The sequence below is a fragment of the Myxine glutinosa genome, chromosome 12 (genome assembly GCF_964187855.1).
Source record: "Myxine glutinosa chromosome 12, kmMyxGlut1.1, whole genome shotgun sequence".
In the NCBI taxonomy this organism is placed as follows: domain Eukaryota; kingdom Metazoa; phylum Chordata; class Myxini; order Myxiniformes; family Myxinidae; genus Myxine; species Myxine glutinosa.
In genome coordinates this window covers 43,698,627-43,717,564 of record NC_136272.1, presented here as the reverse complement: position 1 = coordinate 43,717,564, position 18,938 = coordinate 43,698,627, and the positions used below count along the sequence as shown (strand labels likewise).

The window sequence follows — 18,938 nt, the reverse complement described above, 5'->3', positions numbered from 1 at the left end:
CACACGTTCTGCCAGAAAACTTTTTTTGTTATCCTCTCCCCCTCCACCCCCCTAAGACTAAACTCAATGCATACCTCTTTTCTCACCTGTAGTACTATCTTCCTGAGCCCTTGTCTACACCTTCTCAAGTCTGCTGCCCACAGTCACCTCATACAATTCCACATTTCCACGACGGAGCTTTACTACACCCACTGAGACCATACTCTCATCTACCTAATACAATATTCTCTCCTTGTGCTGTGGTGCCTCCATTTGATGTCATCATCCCTCTGACCTCCCTTTGCCCCCATTTTTTTCTGTTCATCCATTGCCCCACCTCCCCCCCCCCCCCCCTCGCCCCTTGTTCTGCTCTTCATTGGCCTCGATATATGAAACATCTGCAAAGATGATCAGTTCAGCATCATCGAGAGTAGATACACAAATAAATAGGTTTAGCAACCCCTGCAGATAGTGTGCAGGCTGGAGTTTTGGGTGTGCAGATGGTGCGGTACCCTCTGTGGTATTGCGTGTGGCCACACATGGATTGAGGTGTGTGTGTGTGTGTGTGTGTGTGTGTGTGTGTGTGTGTGTGTGTGTGTGTGCAGATAGTGTGGTACCCTCTGCGGTATTGCATGTGGCCACACATGGATTGAGGTGTGTGTGTGTGTGTGTGTGTGTGTGTGTGTGTGTGTGTGTGCAGATGGTGCGGTACCCTCTGCGGTATTGTGTGTGGCCACACATGGATTGAGGTGTGTGTGTGTGTGTGTGTGTGTGTGTGTGTGTGTGTGTGTGTGTGTGTGTGTGTGTGTGTGCAGATAGTGTGGTACCCTCTGCGGTATTGCATGTGGCCACACATGGATTGAGGTGTGTGTGTGTGTGTGTGTGTGTGTGTGTGTGTGCAGATGGTGCGGTACCCTCTGCGGTATTGCGTGTGGCCACACATGGATTGAGGTGTGTGTGTGTGTGTGTGTGTGTGTGTGTGTGTGTGTGTGTGTGTGCACAGATGGTGTGGTACACTCTACAGTATTGTGTGTGGCCACACATGGAGTTTCATGCCACGTCATGTTTGTGTTTCTTTTACTCTGTAATATGCACACACCTCTGTTGAGAATCTTAAACATGCCCTGGCAGTTCATGTTCTCTGTCATTTGCACATTTAATGATTCATGACTCACTCACATTGGGAAGATCCCTGATGAGGTAACCCGCAGCAGACATGCTCACCAGGACCACCGTTACCGCAGCTAATGTGGCCACCTGCGCACATGCCATCATCGCCATCGTGAGCTGTGTGGTACTCAGAACATAGGATTGGGAGTTATGTAGAGATGCACAATAGCCCATGACCTAACCCTAACAGCAATCCTAGTGAATTGTCGTCGTGAGCTGGAGGAATGATGCTTTGTTTGGAGTTGAACCAATAAATGACCAAAAACATGTAATTGAGCATTCCTTACTCAGCAACGCGCAAATGAATGTTTTACAGAGTTGTTAGGGTTAGGATTATGGTTAGGGTTAGAGTTTGGGTTAGGGTTAGGGTTAGGGTTAGGGTTAGGGTTAGGGTTAGGATTAGGGTTTGGGTTAGGGTTAGGGTTAGGGTTAGGATTAGGGTTAGGGTTAGGATTAGGGTTAGGGTTAGGATTAGGGTTAGGGTTAGAGTTTGGGTTAGGGTTAGGGTTAGGGTTAGGGTTAGGGTTAGGGTTACACCTTCTCATTAACGTGACAAATCATGAAAAACTGGTGTTTTTTTAAAACAGATCTGTAAATAGTATAACCAGATACCGCACTCCATAAAGTGCTGTTGGCAAAGGGAAAAGGAAAACAAAGTCAGAACGGGCAACACCGTGGTCTTTTCGCAACAACCATGTGGTGGCGTAGGCCTACCACTTTCACACGACATAAAATAATGGTTCAAAAGTTGTGTGGAAACCTATATGAAGAAGAGATAACCAGGGGAGATACATCAACATTAATGTCGTGAATGCATATTTGACCATAATTACCCTGCGCTCGTCAAAAGCTGAGTTAGGCATTCGGTTGCGTACGTTCGTGTCTGCATTTTTTAAATTCTCGGTAACCGTTGGTCCGATCGTCACGAAATTTTACCATATGAGTGCCAATTTTACCACAACGCTTAGTCTGATCAGTTTGAAATTTATTGAGTGTGATCTACGCAACAATTATATTCGAGAATGTAAACTTATGACGTCATCGCTCACGTGGTCTGGCAGCCATATTGGATCAAAGAAAACACTTTTCAAACACAGAAGAGTTGGCTCGTGCCAAGTTGACTGTGCAGTGTGCATGGTAAGTATTCTATGAATACCATCTCGTTAAATTAGGAATTTGAACTCCTGGTTGCATCATTAATGAGGAATAGTTATGCCACAGATATAGGTGGCGGAGGTAATAACTCCAATAGCGACAGTAGGTGGTGTTTCAGCTGTTGATTTCGGTGCGAATATTAAATGTTCAGCAAATTGAAGGAAGTGATCGAGGTTCCAGGTAGAAGTGCTGAAGTTTGGTGTGTGCTGCTCACCTGTGAACGTGCGCCGCTGCTCTCCTGAAGCAAGGAGCGTGACATGGAGCAGCTCACGGGGAACACGTGGAAGAATGAACTGCACACGTTGGCCATGCCCATAGCGAAAAGTTCCTGACATGGTAGAGGTGGTGCCGTGGTGGTGATGGTGGTTGGGCGTGGGAACAGCAAGCAACGTATAATCTTTATAAATATGACGTCACACACTGCACAAATCTATCGAACTCAATTACCACTGAAACATGTACAATTCACACAGATCTGATTGGCTAAAGGGAAACTAAACTTGAATTTCATCATCGGTTGCATCATTTTCTGGGAGTGTGGCTGCTGCTGATGCAATGCCTCTCTATAATCAGTCACCTGCTACTCATTTTGCCCACCTTAGAAGGGTGATGGGCTGAGTAAACACACCTTTTGTTATTTCAACGGCTGACAGGGGCTCAAACCCAGGACCCGAAGATCTCAAGACAGCCACCTTAAACCGTTAAACCAACATCAGGCTAGCCACCCATGGTGAATGGAAGTTATGGTTTCACCCCCTGTCTGCCTGTTTGTCACTTGCGAAAATCGAAGATTTTTCAAGTGCATTGGTTGGTCTTGTACGTTATTCTGTCTGTCTGTCTCTGTCTGTCTCTGTCTGTCTGTCTGTCTGTCTGTCGCCTACAGGCCACAATTTTTAACCAATCTTCACCAAATGGAAGCCTATTGTTTTGGGGGTCCAAAGGTAATAATAGGTCAACATAGGCCAAAGGTCACCAACTTTGTCAAATTTCCAAAATGCTCAATTTTCATCTGATTGACTTGGAATTTGAAGAGGACTTGCATATCTGGTCACTAAATTCAATCACCAAGTATATTTTAGGTCAACATAGGCCAAAAGGTCAACATAGGCCAAATTTCTAAAATCCTCAATTTTCATCCGATTGACTTGAAATTTGAAGAGGACTTGCATATCTGGTCACTGAATCCAATCACCAAGTATATTTTAGGTCAACATAGGCCAAAAGGTCAACATAGGCCAAATTTCTATAATCCTCAATTTTCTTCCGATCGACTTGAAATTTGAAGAGGACTTGCATATCTCATCACTGAATCCAATCACCAAGTATATTTTAGGTCAACATAGGCCAAAAGGTCAACATAGGCCAAATTTCTATAATCCTCAATTTTCTTCCGATTGACTTGAGATTTGAAGAGGATTTGCATATCTGGTCACTGGATTCAATCACCAAATATATTTTTGGTCAACATAGGCCAAAAGGTCAACATAGGCCGAATTTCTAAAATCCGCAATTTTCATCCGATTGACTTGAAATGTGAAGAGGATTTGCATGTCTGGTCACTGAATTCAACCACCAAGTATTTTTGAGGTCAACATAGGCCAACAACTTATGTTAGGGATTTCGCAAGTATTGTGCTATTAATGACATATTTCTTGTTGTTTGTTTGTTTCTTATTGGCAAAATCGAAGATTTTTCAAGTTTATTGGTCGGTCGACTTTGTTATTACCTCCACCACAAAAGGTGAATGGAGGTTATTGTTTTCACCCCTGTCTGTCTGTTTCTCTGTCCGTTTGTGAACAAAATATCTCAAAAATCTGTGGACGGATCCGGACGAAATTTGTCAGAGATGTAGAGTATGTGACAATGACGAAATTATTCGATTTTGGTGAAGATCCGGATTCGGATCCGGCTACTAGAATTTTTTAAGTGATTCTTCACCTTTGGGAGATAGGGCCAAAAATGATACATAGCAGGATATCTCAAAAAGTTATGGATGGATTTGGACGAAACTTGTTGGACAGGTGGTGTGTCTGACAAGGACGGATCCAGATCCAGCTAGTAGAATGTTTTAAGTGATTCTTCACCATTGAGTGATATGGCCAACCAGGCGGAGGTATGCTCTCTACTGAGTGCCGTTCTAGTTTGTCTGTTTGTTTGTCTGCACAGAATAAATATGATTTTCTCTGCAACCGTTGGTCCGATTGACAGGAAATTTTTACCATAGGTGCAATTCCACCTGTAGAATTTTTTTATGATAATTATGACGTCATAGGTCACGTCGTCTGGGCGCCATCTGGGAAAACCATCTGCGAAAACATTTGCACCTCTATATCTCTGAAAGCGCTGCATATAAAAAATTGAGACATGGCTCATTATAAAGAACTCTTCATGTGGAATAACATCGGTTAATGATGATGTCATATGTGCCTCCATTATGATGTCATAATTCAACAAGTACAAAACTTCATCCAATCAAGATGAAATTAATTGAGCATAATCTAGGGATAAATTGGAGAAAAACAAATAATAATGACGTCATCGGTTACGTGGTTCGGCCGCCATATTTGTTTTTACACAAAAGCCTTTAAACCCACTGAAAAACACGTTCTGGCGAGGCTCTGCAATCTCTGATTGCTCTTTCTAGTTACCTTCGCAAAAGCGGAAGGTTATGTTTTGATCGCTGTGTATTTATTTGTATGTCTGTGTGTGTGTATGTTAATCGCATAACGCAAAAAGTATTCAACCGAATTGCATGAAATTTGGTGGGATGATTGGTTATTATACGGGACACATTTGATTAGATTTTGGGAAACAGATTTGCTCAAATTCTGACTATTTTTAACTCGATCGTATTTCACTCAAAGTTATGAGCGACTGAAGAAGAAGATGTCCATCCCGGACGTCATCACTATAACGCGATCTCCCGCGATCATTTCAACCTCAAAAAAAATTATAATTGCAGATTTGTCAAGAGATGAGGCATATTAACAAACGAATGAAACAGATTTGCTCAAATTCTGACTATTTTTAACTCGATCGTATTTCACTCAAAGTTATGAGCGACTGAAGAAGAGGATGTCCATCCAAGACGTCATCACTATAACGCGATCTCCCGCAATCATTTCAACCTCAAATGAAATTCAAATTGCAGATTTGTCAATCGGGGAGGCATATTAACAGACGAATGAAACAGATTTGCTCAAATTCTGATTTTTAAAAATCGATCGCATTTCACATAAAGTTTCACATCGCATACACTCCCATGCCAAGTACAGAACAGTAGCTGCGGCGAAGGTATGCGCTCTACCGAGTGCCCGGATTCTAGTTTGTTTTTGTGTTTGGTTGTGAACAAGATATCTTAAAAAGTTGTGGACGGATTCGGCCGAAATTTGGTGGAGAGGTTGGGTATGTGACAAGGATGAAATGATTAGATTTTGGTGAAGATCCGGATCTGGATCCGGATACTGGAATTATTTTTTGTTGTCTACCAAGTCGAGGCTCATATTATGGCTAACACATAGAACATATAATAAAGGGAGCGGGAGGCCAGAGGGGGCGAGAGAGGGAAGCGCAACAACAGTAGGGAACAGGGACATCAGGAGATCTGTGGAGAGGGCTGCGGAGGGGTACATGGGATAAACAATATTGACACTACTAGGACTTTCAGGGAAGAAAACAGGGAGTTTGTAGGAGGTGGATTTGGGGGTGGTGATTCGGTGATTGGTGATTGATGGGATGGTGATTGATTCTTCACCATTGAAATAAAGCCCCAAAAACGATATGTAGCGCAATATTTCAAAAAGTTAGGGACAGAGTCAGACGAATCTTGGTGGACAGGTTGGTTGTCTGACAAGGACGAATCAATGCGATTTTTGTGAAGATCCGATAATTTTTTTCGTGAATCTTCACCATTGAGTGATAAGGATTAAAATTATATATAGCAGGACATCTCAAAACATTGTGGACGGATTCGGACAAAACTTGGTGGACAGGTTGGGTGTGTGATAAGGAAGAATTATTCATTCGATGTCAGTGAAGATCTGAATACGGATCCAGATGAGAGAATGTTTTTAAATTCATAAGTGATTCTTTACCATTGAGTGATAGGGCCAAAAACGATATGTAGCATGATATTTTAAAAAGTTGCGGATGACCTATGACAAAACTTGGTGGATGTGAGTTGGGTACAGTAGGTGACAAGAACAAGCCAATACGATTTTGGTCCAGGTCCGAATCCAGATCCGGCCTATCAGTGGGATACAAAAGGTAAACTGTTCAGTCTGGTAGAGGTATGTGCTCTAATGAGTGCCATTCTAGTTACTTATATCAGTCGTAATCAAGTCCTTAAATGGAAAATGTACACTTAAGCAGCAAATGCAACTTCATTGAATTTCCCAGTCATTTCTGTGGCAGTGACCATGGCTGCTTTTGGGAGTGACAGATTGGCTGTGAAATGTCACATTACTTTCACAGCCAATCAGATGGACTCCTTGAAGTAATATAATGGAGGGCTGTCATTAAGTCAGTGCATGCTGCCTCCTCGGGTTCATTCGTGCATCCTTGAGGATCTTTCTCCGAGTTATCAAGTGCATATTTCAACCTCGTACCATGTACCATGGGATGTGCAATACACTCCCATAATTACCTCAGAGGCACAGTTTATCACAAAACTCAAAAGTGTGAAAACAAACATACCTGCATGCCATCGACGGCATAGCCATGCTTCTGTGCAAACATCTTTCCAAGGGAGACGACCACCGAGTATCCGACCACGGCAATGGCGAAGGCATCGGCGAGAGTGCAGGCGGAAGGACATATGTGCGGCACGGTCGGGAGAGCGAGACTTGGTGGCGACGAGAAGGAAGGCGAGAGAGGAGAAAGTGGCAGAGGAATGGAGGCGAGGAGCAGGAAACGATGAACGGGAACAAAACGTGATGGGATGTACAACCATCATAGAACAACATGAAGATACAAGGTGAGGACAGCAGAAAGGGGAGAAGACACCGTAGAATGTTACTGAGGTAGTGGTTCAAAAAAGCTGCATTTAATTATGTTAAATGTGGGCCAACCAGGGCAATGTATAGAGATAGACCCACTAGGCCATTTATTCTGATTTTAGGGAAGATAAAAGTGAGGGCATAAAACCTCACCTCTCCACACTCATTGTTCTACCTCTTCATCCAATCACTCATTCACTCATTCTTCTACCTCTTGACTCTTCAGTCCAATCGCTGGTTCTTCAAATCATGAGTCTCGTTATATATCTCGTTATATTCGACCTGGTCACTCATTCTTCTTCCTCTTCAGTCAGTACAATCTACCATATAAACACAATGTCAGTTTATGTGTTTGTACAAATAAATCTCTGTCCCCCTTCGTAAGGGTGGGTTTTAAAGGCCAATCTTTTAACACGAATGTGTGTTCACTACGGTCTATTTTTGAGGATAAAACAAACTCGAAAAACATTTTCCATAAAAGAGTAATTATGTCTCTTAAATTGGAATTGTAGCTGGTGACTTGCAAAACGAGCCTCAAGAGCGGTGTACAGAAGTGTTTTTTTTCTTAAATAATAAATACAAAGCGCAGGGAGGTGAAATTCGCTGCACATGATGTGAATCGTGTGCAGAGTAAAAAGAGCGTTCATTTACATCCGTAGGGTGTCTAATAAATAAAGATGATATAAGCACACCTCACACTAGGCCGAGGCTTCAGACTTTGGCACGCTCACGAGGCTGCACCGTGGAAAAAACTGTTCCAACCCGTCATTTTTGACAGGCTTTTTTAAAGTACAGCAATAAAAACAGAAATTCTTCTTTAGGTGTGGGTAAGCATGATGAGAGTGGAATTTACCCCATGGGAATTGTTCCCACAACCTGTACACCATGGGAATGCTCCAGGTCTAGTGCTACAGAGGCACCTGTTGCAGCAACCACCTTTAGAAAAGAAGAGCAAACACAGCAATTGGATGGATATGTGCATTTGAGAGCATCGTGAGAATAACTTCTTTTTTTTGCAGAAGTTGAAAAACAAAGGTCGTACCACAATGAGTTCTGTGGGTAAAGGAAACGATCTCAACTGCGGTAAATGAAGCAGGTGTTTTCCAGCAAGCAGCATAATCACACAAGCGAAACTGAGGGCCATGGTCACGGCACTGGCCTCTCGTACACGGAAGCCGGCCTCTCGCAGGGTCTGTGCAGTCGTACCATGTTCACACATGTATCATGAGGGACACCGCTCTCTGTTTTTACACTTACACATGATTCATCTGGATTATGACCCCAACAAAGCAAGGTGCCCAGATGCGCCACTCGCGTTCCAAATCGAGCTGGGTAGAGAAACAAATAGGCACTTAATCCGGCTCGGAGGGTCTCAATCAATTGGCCGGCATGATCCCTTTAGCAATACTTTACTTGAATTTGAACTCTTCTGCCAAGACAGCAGAAATGGTCCTGATTTTTAAAACTGGCTAACTATTCAGATAATTGGAAAACTGTTCCTTATAAAGACTAGAGCCGATCTTTGTTGGCAGAAAAATAAGGAAAGTAACTTTTCTCCACAAAAGGTTGGGACAGGTACGGTACCTGGCTCAGGACGATAATTTACCTCCTTCCCCACGGCAATTCGCACAACTCTCTCAACATTCGATGGAGAATGTTCACGAACGTTAACGATACCCAAAAATACCCAAATTTTCTGTTTTAAAGTGGGAAATGCTCTTTAAGGCCATCTGTGGAATTTGGAAAGAAAGACACCTAAAATACAACACTTGGACTTCAAAGTTCTCAACCTAAATGGTTGTGCCAATATACCTTGAGAAAAGCTCTATCTCGGTTCAGGAAAAGATCCTTGAGTACTTGGGGGCATATCCCATATGATATTCTATGCAGACATAAGGCCTGGTACAATCAGTCGATGATGGAGAGAGGTACACGCTTAAACATTCCGTACGCTCTCGGAAGTCTGAAGATTGATTTCAGAGGCCTACGTCCATGGAAGTGGAAAAATTTGTATGTGAATCGTGCTGATTATCCAGTACAGCCAGCATTTTTGGTGCTCATGTACAGTTAGTGAGCAAATGCTAATGTTACAAGTTGGTGAACTAATATCAAACGAGTGTGCGAGCTGTTGACAGGTGTTAAGTGGGCTTTTTTGGTGTCCGTGCCTCAAAGAGTACCTGCAGTGCTGCCAGTGGTCCAGTATGTCGTCGGATATGTACGCCAAGTATGTGCTTGAGTTGCGACGCAAACACGTGCACTGCTGCCGCCGTGGTGAACCCACGGACCAGTGGCTCACACAGGTAGGACGACACAAAGCCAAAACGCAGCAACCACAGCACCAACTGAGGGGATGCGGGTGGCAATTGGTGGTTATGTATGGGGGATACTGCAATGTTCATTTCCTACACCACTTGTTGAGCCCTACATCAATCCCTTCTATCCTAGAATTCCCAATTTTGCACTATTACTGGAGGTAGCTGTGCTTGGTAATATATAACTGGAGGTAGTTGTGCTTGGTATTATATAACTGGAGGTAGGTGTGCTAGGTACTACAACCGGAGGTAGTTGTGCCAGGGGTGGTACAAAATAAGGAAATTGCTGTTCAAATGAGGAAATAACATTTGCTTTCTTCTGTAGGCTGATCCTCACCTGACTTCCCCAACCCACCTGAATGAGACCGGTGAGACAGGCCAGTGAGGTGGCCAACTTGACCCTCGCAGCATCTCGAGACTCCACGTCCAGCTCCATAGAGCCATTAGTCCTATTGGAGATCACCGGGAAGAGATCATCTGGCACCTCCCTCTCCAGGACCTCGCCGGTCATCATGCTTAGCACCGCAAATGGGCCTGTCAGGTCAAGGAGGAATATTTTTTAAACGTGGACTTTGCAGGTGACGGGTGAGCGTAATGAGCACCAGACATAACGTCTTCTCCACATATATAGACAGTTCTGCGACATTGAAGCCTAGTTCCCCTCTCCCTGCATTAACAAACATGAGCGGTAGTTTTATTCAGCTGGCTAACCACTGACCTCTCGGACTCCGAGCGGACGCTAACCCCCCCCACCAACCTCAAGTCTCTTCTGTGCAATCTAAATTTTGTTGCAAACAAACAGAGTTTAAAAAGTCATCCCATAATGTTGGGATCCTTGCCGCTCTTCTGACATAAAATTCACTCATCACGCTTGCCTCGTGCATAATAAAAAGTAATTGCATAAAATAAAAATCTAACTCGAGAGTTCATGGAACATCTTACCCCGCACAGTGCTTAAGTAAATAATTCAATTGAAATAAAATTATTTTAAAGGTCGTATACAAAAAAATTCCGGAAGTTTAGTTCCGTTGATGCAGTCTTATACACCACCTTATTTAACATGCCCAAGTTCTGCAAAACTGGAGGTTATTTTTTTTTTTTTTTTTTTTTTTTTTTTTTTTTGTATACAAGATCGAGGCTCGTGAAAGAGCGAACATTAATCACACAGAAAGACAAACCGACACATAAAACATATAACATAGGGAGCGGTAGACAAGATGGGGAGAGAGGGGGAAGGACACAAACACAACATTTGAGAGCAGGGACCGAGAGACATGGAGACATCGAGAGATCTGAGAGAGGGCGAGGGCTTTGGGGGGGGGGGGGGGGCGTGGGAAGGGGGCAGTGGGAGAGGTATAAAACATATGGACACTGCCAGGACTTCCAGGAAAGAAGTTGGAATTTCAAACAAGGTGGATCTGGGGTGAATTAGCGGGGGTAGAAAAGATCAAGGTTTTGGATGGGGGAAGATAAGAGATGGTGGTGAACAGCTGTTTTAAAGACCTGGAGGGAGGAGTGGGATTGAAGGGAGTGAGGGAGTTTGTTCCAGAGGCGGGAGAAAAGAGGAATGAAAGAGTGAAGGTGAACGGAGAGCCGAGATTTCGGCAGTTTAACCATCAGAGGGTTGCTGGCAGATCTTGTGCGACCTGTAGGAATATTTGGGGGACAGAGCACAGAGAGAGCTGGGGGTGCAAGGCCGGAGAGGAGTCGGTAGAAGACAGAAAGACCACCTACCCTTTGCTGAAAGACCATTTGTAAGTGGTAAGAGGGCGATTTGTGTTCTACTGTGTTCAAGCACATGGCAAATTAAACTGAAATACAAGGATTATAAAGGTCATATAAAAATATATTCTGGAAGTTAACCGCCATTGACGCAGTCGCTGCTACATCACGCGATCTAACATGTTACTGTGGCGGGCACAAGGGACAATAATTCCGTGCACCAGTGGGTGGCGCGAGCGTCCAGGCGGGGAATGAAAATGCATGCCCCACCTTTCGACCGATCGACCACGCCCGGGGGCAAGGCGTGGCCTCGGGACATATATGCGGGCTTTAAGCTCGAGCCCGCCCAGTGCTGAAGTGCGAGCTCTTAATAAAGACTCTTTGTTTGTACCAACGCGTTGTGGCCTACCTCTCTGGCAATCGAGTCGTGTGTGCACAGCACCACACTGGTGACCCCGATTGGTTCAGCCGTTGCTGACCCCCGAACGTTCCATGGCTACCAACGCCGTCGCCGTCAAACTCCCCGAGTTTTGGGAAGCGCAAGCCTACGTTTGGTTTGTGCAGGCCGAAGCTCAATTTCAGCTCCGAGGCATCACGGCGGACGAGACCCGGTACTACCACGTGGTAGCCGCCCTTGGGCCCGGCACTGCCGCCCGAGTCGTGTCCATCCCTCGGCGCCCGCCGGGCGACCACAAGTACGAGGCACTCAAACGTCTCCTCCTCGCCACGTTCGGGCTCACAGAGGTCGAACGTGCCGACCGCCTCCTGGACCTTCCCGCCCTTGGCGACACACGACCATCCGTCCGGATGGATTTCATGCTGTCCCTGCTTGGAGACCAGCACCCGGATTTCTTATTCCGAGCACTTTTCTGACGCCAGCTACCTGCACAGGTGCGCCTCGTGCTGGCCGGTGCCAAACTAACGAAACCCCGCGCCCTGGCTGGAGAGGCCGACAAGTATTTCGCAGCCTGCGACACGCGGTCAGTGTACGGTGCTGCCGTAGTGGCTCCCGGTGCGGAGGGTCCAGCGCCCCCTGCTCCCCTCATGGCCGCTGCTACGCCCCGCCCACTACCGCCGCCGCCACCACCACCGCCGCTGACACGGCCGCCGCGGGGGCCACCACCGCAAACCTGGTGCTACTACCATGCCAGGTTCGGCCGCAAGGCTAAAACGTGCCGCCCGCCGTGTTCTTTTGACAGGTCGGGAAACGACCGGCGCTCACTTGCGGCCATGAGCGTCGGCCATTCCGGCAGCCTCCTGTTCATCATGGACACCTTGTCCGGGCGCCGTTTCTTTGCTACACAGGAGCACAGGTAAGCGTCCTCCCTGCCTCCAGGTCCAACAAGCAAGCCACGGGCCGGGGCCCCGCTTTGCTTGCCGCCAACGGTACACCCATCCGCACATTCGGGAAGCGTTGCCTCTCACTGCGGTTCGGAGGGCAGTGCTTTCAATGGTCGTTCGTGACCGCCAGCGTGCCAATGGCCCTGCTGGGCGCGGACTTCCTATGTGCGCATGGGCTGTTGGTCGACGTTAAGCGCAGACGTCTCGTCCAGGCCGAAACCTTCAGCTCGCTCGCTTGTTCGCTGAGCGGCTCATTGAGCGGCTCACTGAGCGGCTCACCGAGCGGCTTGCTGAAGGGTTCCGTCCCGGTGAGTTTAGTTTGCACGCTTCCGGCAGCGGACGACTTTACCCGCCTCCTAGCCAGTTTCCCGGCCCTCACGCGGCCCACCTTCTCAGCGGTGGCCGTTAAACACGGGGTGGAGCACCATATACCCACGGTCGGGCCGCCAGTCTATGCCCGGGCACGCTGACTCGAACCCATGAAGCTCACCGTGGCGAAGGCGGAGTTCGCCATGCTGGAACGGCTGGGTATTGTGCGGCGCTCAAACAGCGCTTGGGCCTCTCTGCTGCACATTGTGCCGAAGCCCGGCAGAGGATGGCGGCTGTGCGGTGACTACCGCCGGCTCAATGATGCCACCATCCACGACCGCTACCCGGTCCCGCATATGCAGGACTTTTCCGCCCGGTTGGCAAACACGACCGTGTTTTCCAAGGTGGACCTCATCCGGGGCTACCACCAGGTCCCCGTACAACCGGGCGATGTCCCGAAGACGGCCGTCATCACCCCTTTCGGCCTCTTCGAGTTCCTGCGAATGCCTGTCGGGTTGAAGAATGCGGCCCAGGCGTTCCAACGGCTTATGGACAGCATCTTGTGCGACTTACCTTTCCACTATGTCTACCTGGACGACATCCTAGTCGCGAGCGCGTCCCGGGAGGAGCACCTGCTCCACCTCCGCACGCTTTTCGAACGCCTGGGCCAGCATGGCCTAATCATCAACCCCGCAAAGTGCCGTTTCGGCGTCGCCACCATCGACTTCTTGGGGCACCGCATCACCAGGCATGGGGCCGTCCCTTTACCGGCCAAGGTGGAGGTGGTCAGGGATTTCCCGCAACCCCGCACAATCAAGGGGCTCCAGGAGTTCCTGGGCATGGTAATTTTTTACCACCGCTTCATGCCCCACGTTGCCCAGCTCCTCCGCCGCCTGCACGAGGCCCTCCGGGGCAAGCCGGGCAAAGGTGACATCGCCTGGTCTGAGCCGATGGCCGCGGCGTTTGCGGGCGCAAAGCTGGCCCTGGCCAACGCCACCATGCTGGCGCACCCGGCGCCCGATGCGCCGATCGCCCTCACCATCGACGCGTCGGACTACGCGGTGGGCACGGTGCATGAGCAGTGGGTGCGTGGTGCTTGGCAACCGCTGGCATTTTTTAGCCGGCAGCTTCGCCCGCATGAACGCCGCTACAGCACCTCCGACCGCGAGCTGCTCGGGCTCCACCTGGCGGTCCGACACTTCCGCCATCTGCTGGAGGGCCGCCCGTTTACGGCTTTCGTCGACCACAAGCCCCTTGTGTTCGCGATGGATAAGGTCGCCGAGCCATTGTAGGCACGGCAGCAGCGTCACCTCTCTGCCGTGTCCGAGTATACGACGGACATCCGTCACGTGGCGGGTAAAGACAACCCGGTGGCGGATTGCCTTTCCCAGTCCGTCACGCACGCGGTCCACCTCGGGATCGACTATGCCCGGATGTCAGAGGACCAGACCGCCGACCCCGGCGTCCAGGCCTTGCGGACCGCCGTCACAGGCCTCCGCGTCTCCGAGGTGCCGTTCGACGCCGCGGGCGCGGCCCTCCTGTGCGACGTCTCCCTCGGCCGGCCTCGCCCCATCGTGCCCGCTGGCTGGCAGCGCCCAGTGTTCGACGCCATCCACGGCCTGTCCCACCCGGGCACGAAGGCCTCCCAGAAGCTCGTCGTGGCGAAGTTCGTCTGGCATGGCCTCAGGTAGGACGTCCGTGACTGGGCCAGGACGTGCCTCGCGTGCCAGCGCGCAAAGGTCCACCGCCACACCCGGGCCCCGTTGGCCCCGTTTGCGGTGCCCGAGCATCAGTTCGACCACGTGCACGTCGACTTGGTGGGACCTCTGCCCCCCTCGCAGGGGTTCACCCACCTCTTCACCATGGTGGACCGCACCACACGGTGGCCGGAGGCCGTCCCATTGGCGGCGACGTCTGCGGCTGATGTGGTGCAAGCCTTCATCACCACTTGGGTTGCCCGGTTCTGTGCCCCCTAGGACATCTCGTCCGACCGCGGCCCCCAGTTCACCTCGGAGCTCTGGGCCGCGGTGGCGCAAGGGCTCGTCGTAAAACTACACCACACCATGGCCTACCACCCCCAGGCCAATGGCCTGTGCGAGCGCTTTCATCGCTTGATGAAGGCCGCGCTCCAGGCCAGCCTCCGCGATGGCAGCTGGGCCGACAGGCTCCCCTGGGTCCCGCTGGACCTCAGGACGGCGCCCAAGGACGACCTGCACGCGTCCTCGGCGTAGCTGGTCTTCGGGCAACCACTGCGGGTACCGGGCGAATTTATCCCCGACTCCACGGCTCCTTGGTCCGCGGCACAACAGCGCTCCGCCCTTCAGGAGACCGCCCGGTGGTTCGCCCCTGTGCCGATGGCATATCATGGTTGCCCATCTTCCCACGTCGCCCCGGAGCTTCGCACGGCGGAGTACGTCTTCGTCTGGCACGACGCCCACCCGGCACCGCTACGGCCCCTGTACGACGGGCCCTTCCGCGTGCTGGAGACCGGGGGCAAATATTTCAACGTCGACATCGGCGGTGCCCCGGATCGCATCTCCGTGGACCGCCTCAAGCCAGCCCACCTCGATCCGGACCACCCCCCGCAAGCAGCTCTGCCTCCGCGTCGAGGCCGCCCCCCGGCGGTCGGACCCCCGGCGCCCCCCAGCCCCGCCGTCCCGCTACCCCCCATCCCTGCACGCATCGCCAGGGGGCATTTCAGCCGGGTCATCCGGCTTCCCCGCAAACTCACCCCTCAGGTGCACGGGAATTCTGGGGGGGTGCGTGTGGCGGGCACAAGGGACAATAATTCCGCGCGCCAGTGGGTGGCGCGAGCGTCCAGGTGGGGAACGAAACCGCATGCCCCGCCTTTCGACCAATCGGCCACGCCCGGGGGCAAGGCGTGGCCTCGGGACATATATGCGGGCTCTAAGCTCGAGCCCGCGCGGTGCTGAAGTGCGAGCTCTTAATAAAGACTCTTTGTTTGTACCAACGCGTTGTGGCCTACCTCTCTGGCAATCGAGTCGTCTGTGCACAACACCACATTACATTAGTTATTAGTGCCTTTTAATTATTTGTGTCCTTTATGTCGTCCTTAAGAACAGCAGGTTTCATGTTTGGAATGATTTTCAATTTTGTTTGACTGCCAAAAAAAGCAGACAGAGTAAAACAATAATCTCACTCCTCTCTGCGCATGTGCGATCAGGACAATTTCAGAGTCAAAGTACTGCTAAACAACTATTTTTTCTGATTAATGTTCTGATTTGGGTTCAAATTATAACAATGAATTGATTTCAAGTTGTTACTCAATCATAAACTGACATTTGTGGATGGACGGACAGACATAAGTGAACCAATTGCTTAACCCAGCTTTTCGCTAAACGTGCGCGGGGTGATAACAGCTACATGTAATATTGCATGCAACTTCAATCCAAAATGGCTATTTATGTACAATATTCAAATATACATGTATGTACTATGTATTTATATTTCCAGCTTTTGATGGCACAACATGGAGCTAGCCTGGACTCACTGCATCATTTGCCAGCAAGGTACGTTTGAGCCATTGAAATGTCCATTGCAGAGTCTTGAAACAAGTTGCGATAAGACAGATGCCTAGCAATTTTAAATTTATCAATTCTAAACTATTGAACGTAAAGAAGAAGGGAAAACAACACAGATGCGTCTGAAGAGAAAAGGCCCAGCAAAGCAAGCACTTGGAACTGAACATTCAAAAGTGTTTCTTCTGTGAGAAAACAAACGAGGTAGGTGATCTCCATCAGGTGTCAACATCGGTTGCTAACACCAATCTGCAGGTTGTGATCACAGAGCTACAGGATAGCCTGCTTCTTATGAGAATTGGTGGAGGGGATCTCATTGCAATGGAAGCAATGCATCATCTTAAAGGCCAGGTCAAGCTGAGAAATTGCTAATGGAGTGAAATCAGAAAGTCGAACCAGGAACTAGAAAACACAAATGAGAAAGTGAATTGTCTCGAGTGTTTGTAGAGCTGACGAGCTGCATTGAGAAAGCTGTAGACTCAGTAACTCTCCTCCTCAAGCCGTCTGAATTCCACTTCCTCTATGTAAATCCTCTTTAAGACATCGGTATCAATAAACTAGTTAACAGGACCAGGCTGAAGGATCATTTGTTGGAACGCTTCCCGGAGGTGCAAAAACGATATGATGGGAGAAACACTGTTCTCATTTTCAAAGGAGGAGTGTGAAACATATTAAAGGAAACTCAAGGAACGAGATTTCTCGGAAGACGCTGTTATCTTGGCCAAAGCTGATATGACAATCAGAAAATACATCGTTAGCAATGAAGGCTTCAAATTCACTGGCTGCTTCCCACCAAAATGTCAGGAAAACTCACTGCCCTAAAGCCTCAAGTCTCTCATCTCCCTGATCTTTAATGGCAACAGCTTGAAAAACCAAGACAGACATGCATCCTATTAAGCTGGCCTCATCATTGACTGGTGATCCTCTACGAGTCTGTACACAAAGAGTCTGTACAAAAACACATCTGTACACAAAGAGAAGAGCATCCAATTCTGATGTGAAAACAAGGCACACTCTGGAGTGTCAGCCACATCTCCTCATCTACATTGACCTCAATATCCATGGACTGCACAGAAGAAAGAAACTCATCCAGCAATTATACCATCTGGGTGTTAGCATTTCATATGACAGGGTTATGGAGCTTGAAGACTGGGTCAACACTTCTTTGAGTGACTAGGTCAAGAAGGTCACTACTTCTTTGAAAAAAGAGGCCATCCCCTGCTCGTCTCCGGAAAGGCTCATTCACTATTGGCATCCGAGACAACCTAGATCCCAATGCCAGCTCAAACACTTATCTGACCTGCTTCCACAGAACTGGAATCAGCCTTTTTCAGTTTCCAACCAGGAATGAGCCTGGTGAGAGCAGAACACCTGCCTCCTGGACAGCTATATCTCAGTTCCAGCTTTATCTAGGACGACCACATCCAGAGATGTTTAGATGAGGCCAGAAATGAAGAAAATAAGTCGGTCAAGCATACTTCGCCACTTATAAAGGAGGAGGAATCAGTGAAGATGCTAAAGAATGGGTGGCTATCACACCTCACTGCAACCCACCATAGAAGACCCTCCAGCTTTGTTTGCAATATACTTCCTTCTTCCACCTCTGGCATGCCTATGAAGAGGGCACAGAGATATTCATGTATCTGGCTTGTCACCCCTTTGAGATCCTGAATGTAGACTAATGATTTCCCGAAGCTTCAGAGGTGGACTGTCATTCTGTATGACAAAACCAGTCATTTGAACTCTGTCAATGACACAAGAAAGGAACTCTTCTGCCTGAAGAATCTATCCATGGACAGAATGCCATCCACAAAGAATGCTCTATCTCAACAGTACACAGACACAAGAAGTGGTTCCTTCTCCACAGGAATTTGCCGGGGCTGAGGTGTCAGGGTCATGGGTTCCATTTTGGATGACAATTAGAGGTCTCCAGAACATGCGTGGTGCTGATCAAAGGCTACTGCAAAAGAGACTGCTCCATGACCAGGTGCGACAAAGCCAGTCTTGACTGCTCACCACTTTGCAAATGAAAATGGAATTCATACAGCCAACCCAAACACTGAGAACATCACAGAGACACTGAGGACATCAAATGTGTTTTGGATTGCAATACTGAGAGAAAAATAATGTTATGTCGGTAGGGTAAAGGAATATCTAGAGCCAGGTAGATCTGAATAGGTAACATGCTTCGACTGTCACGATAGGGAATCTACTTGTAATAAGTTCTGTGTGTTTAGTCCGGTTTGTCGGGTTAAGATGAATGCTTGTGAACATATGTTCAGGTGTTAGATAGTGTAGGGATTAAGAATAAACCCCTGTGTGTCACACCTGGTAATCAAACCTTTGTCCCTTGTGGCAATGCATACACCTGTAGACACTTAGACAGTTCCTGTAGTACAACATCAAATAATTCC

General features: G+C 48.5%; 1 protein-coding gene across 1 annotated transcript in view; it reads right to left on the bottom strand.

Moving 5' to 3' along the window:
* Window positions 1-18,938, bottom strand: part of LOC137437896 (prestin) — a 52,229-nt gene that overhangs the window by 19,961 nt on the left and 13,330 nt on the right. The window contains exons 4-10 of the mRNA XM_068132608.2: window positions 9,969-10,147; window positions 9,479-9,643; window positions 8,344-8,493; window positions 8,155-8,237; window positions 7,000-7,147; window positions 2,519-2,632; window positions 1,159-1,236 (exon numbers count right to left, since the gene is read on the bottom strand). Coding sequence (XP_067988709.2) covers window positions 1,159-1,236; window positions 2,519-2,632; window positions 7,000-7,147; window positions 8,155-8,237; window positions 8,344-8,493; window positions 9,479-9,643; window positions 9,969-10,147 — 917 coding nt within the window. The remainder of the gene's footprint in view (window positions 1-1,158; window positions 1,237-2,518; window positions 2,633-6,999; window positions 7,148-8,154; window positions 8,238-8,343; window positions 8,494-9,478; window positions 9,644-9,968; window positions 10,148-18,938) is intronic.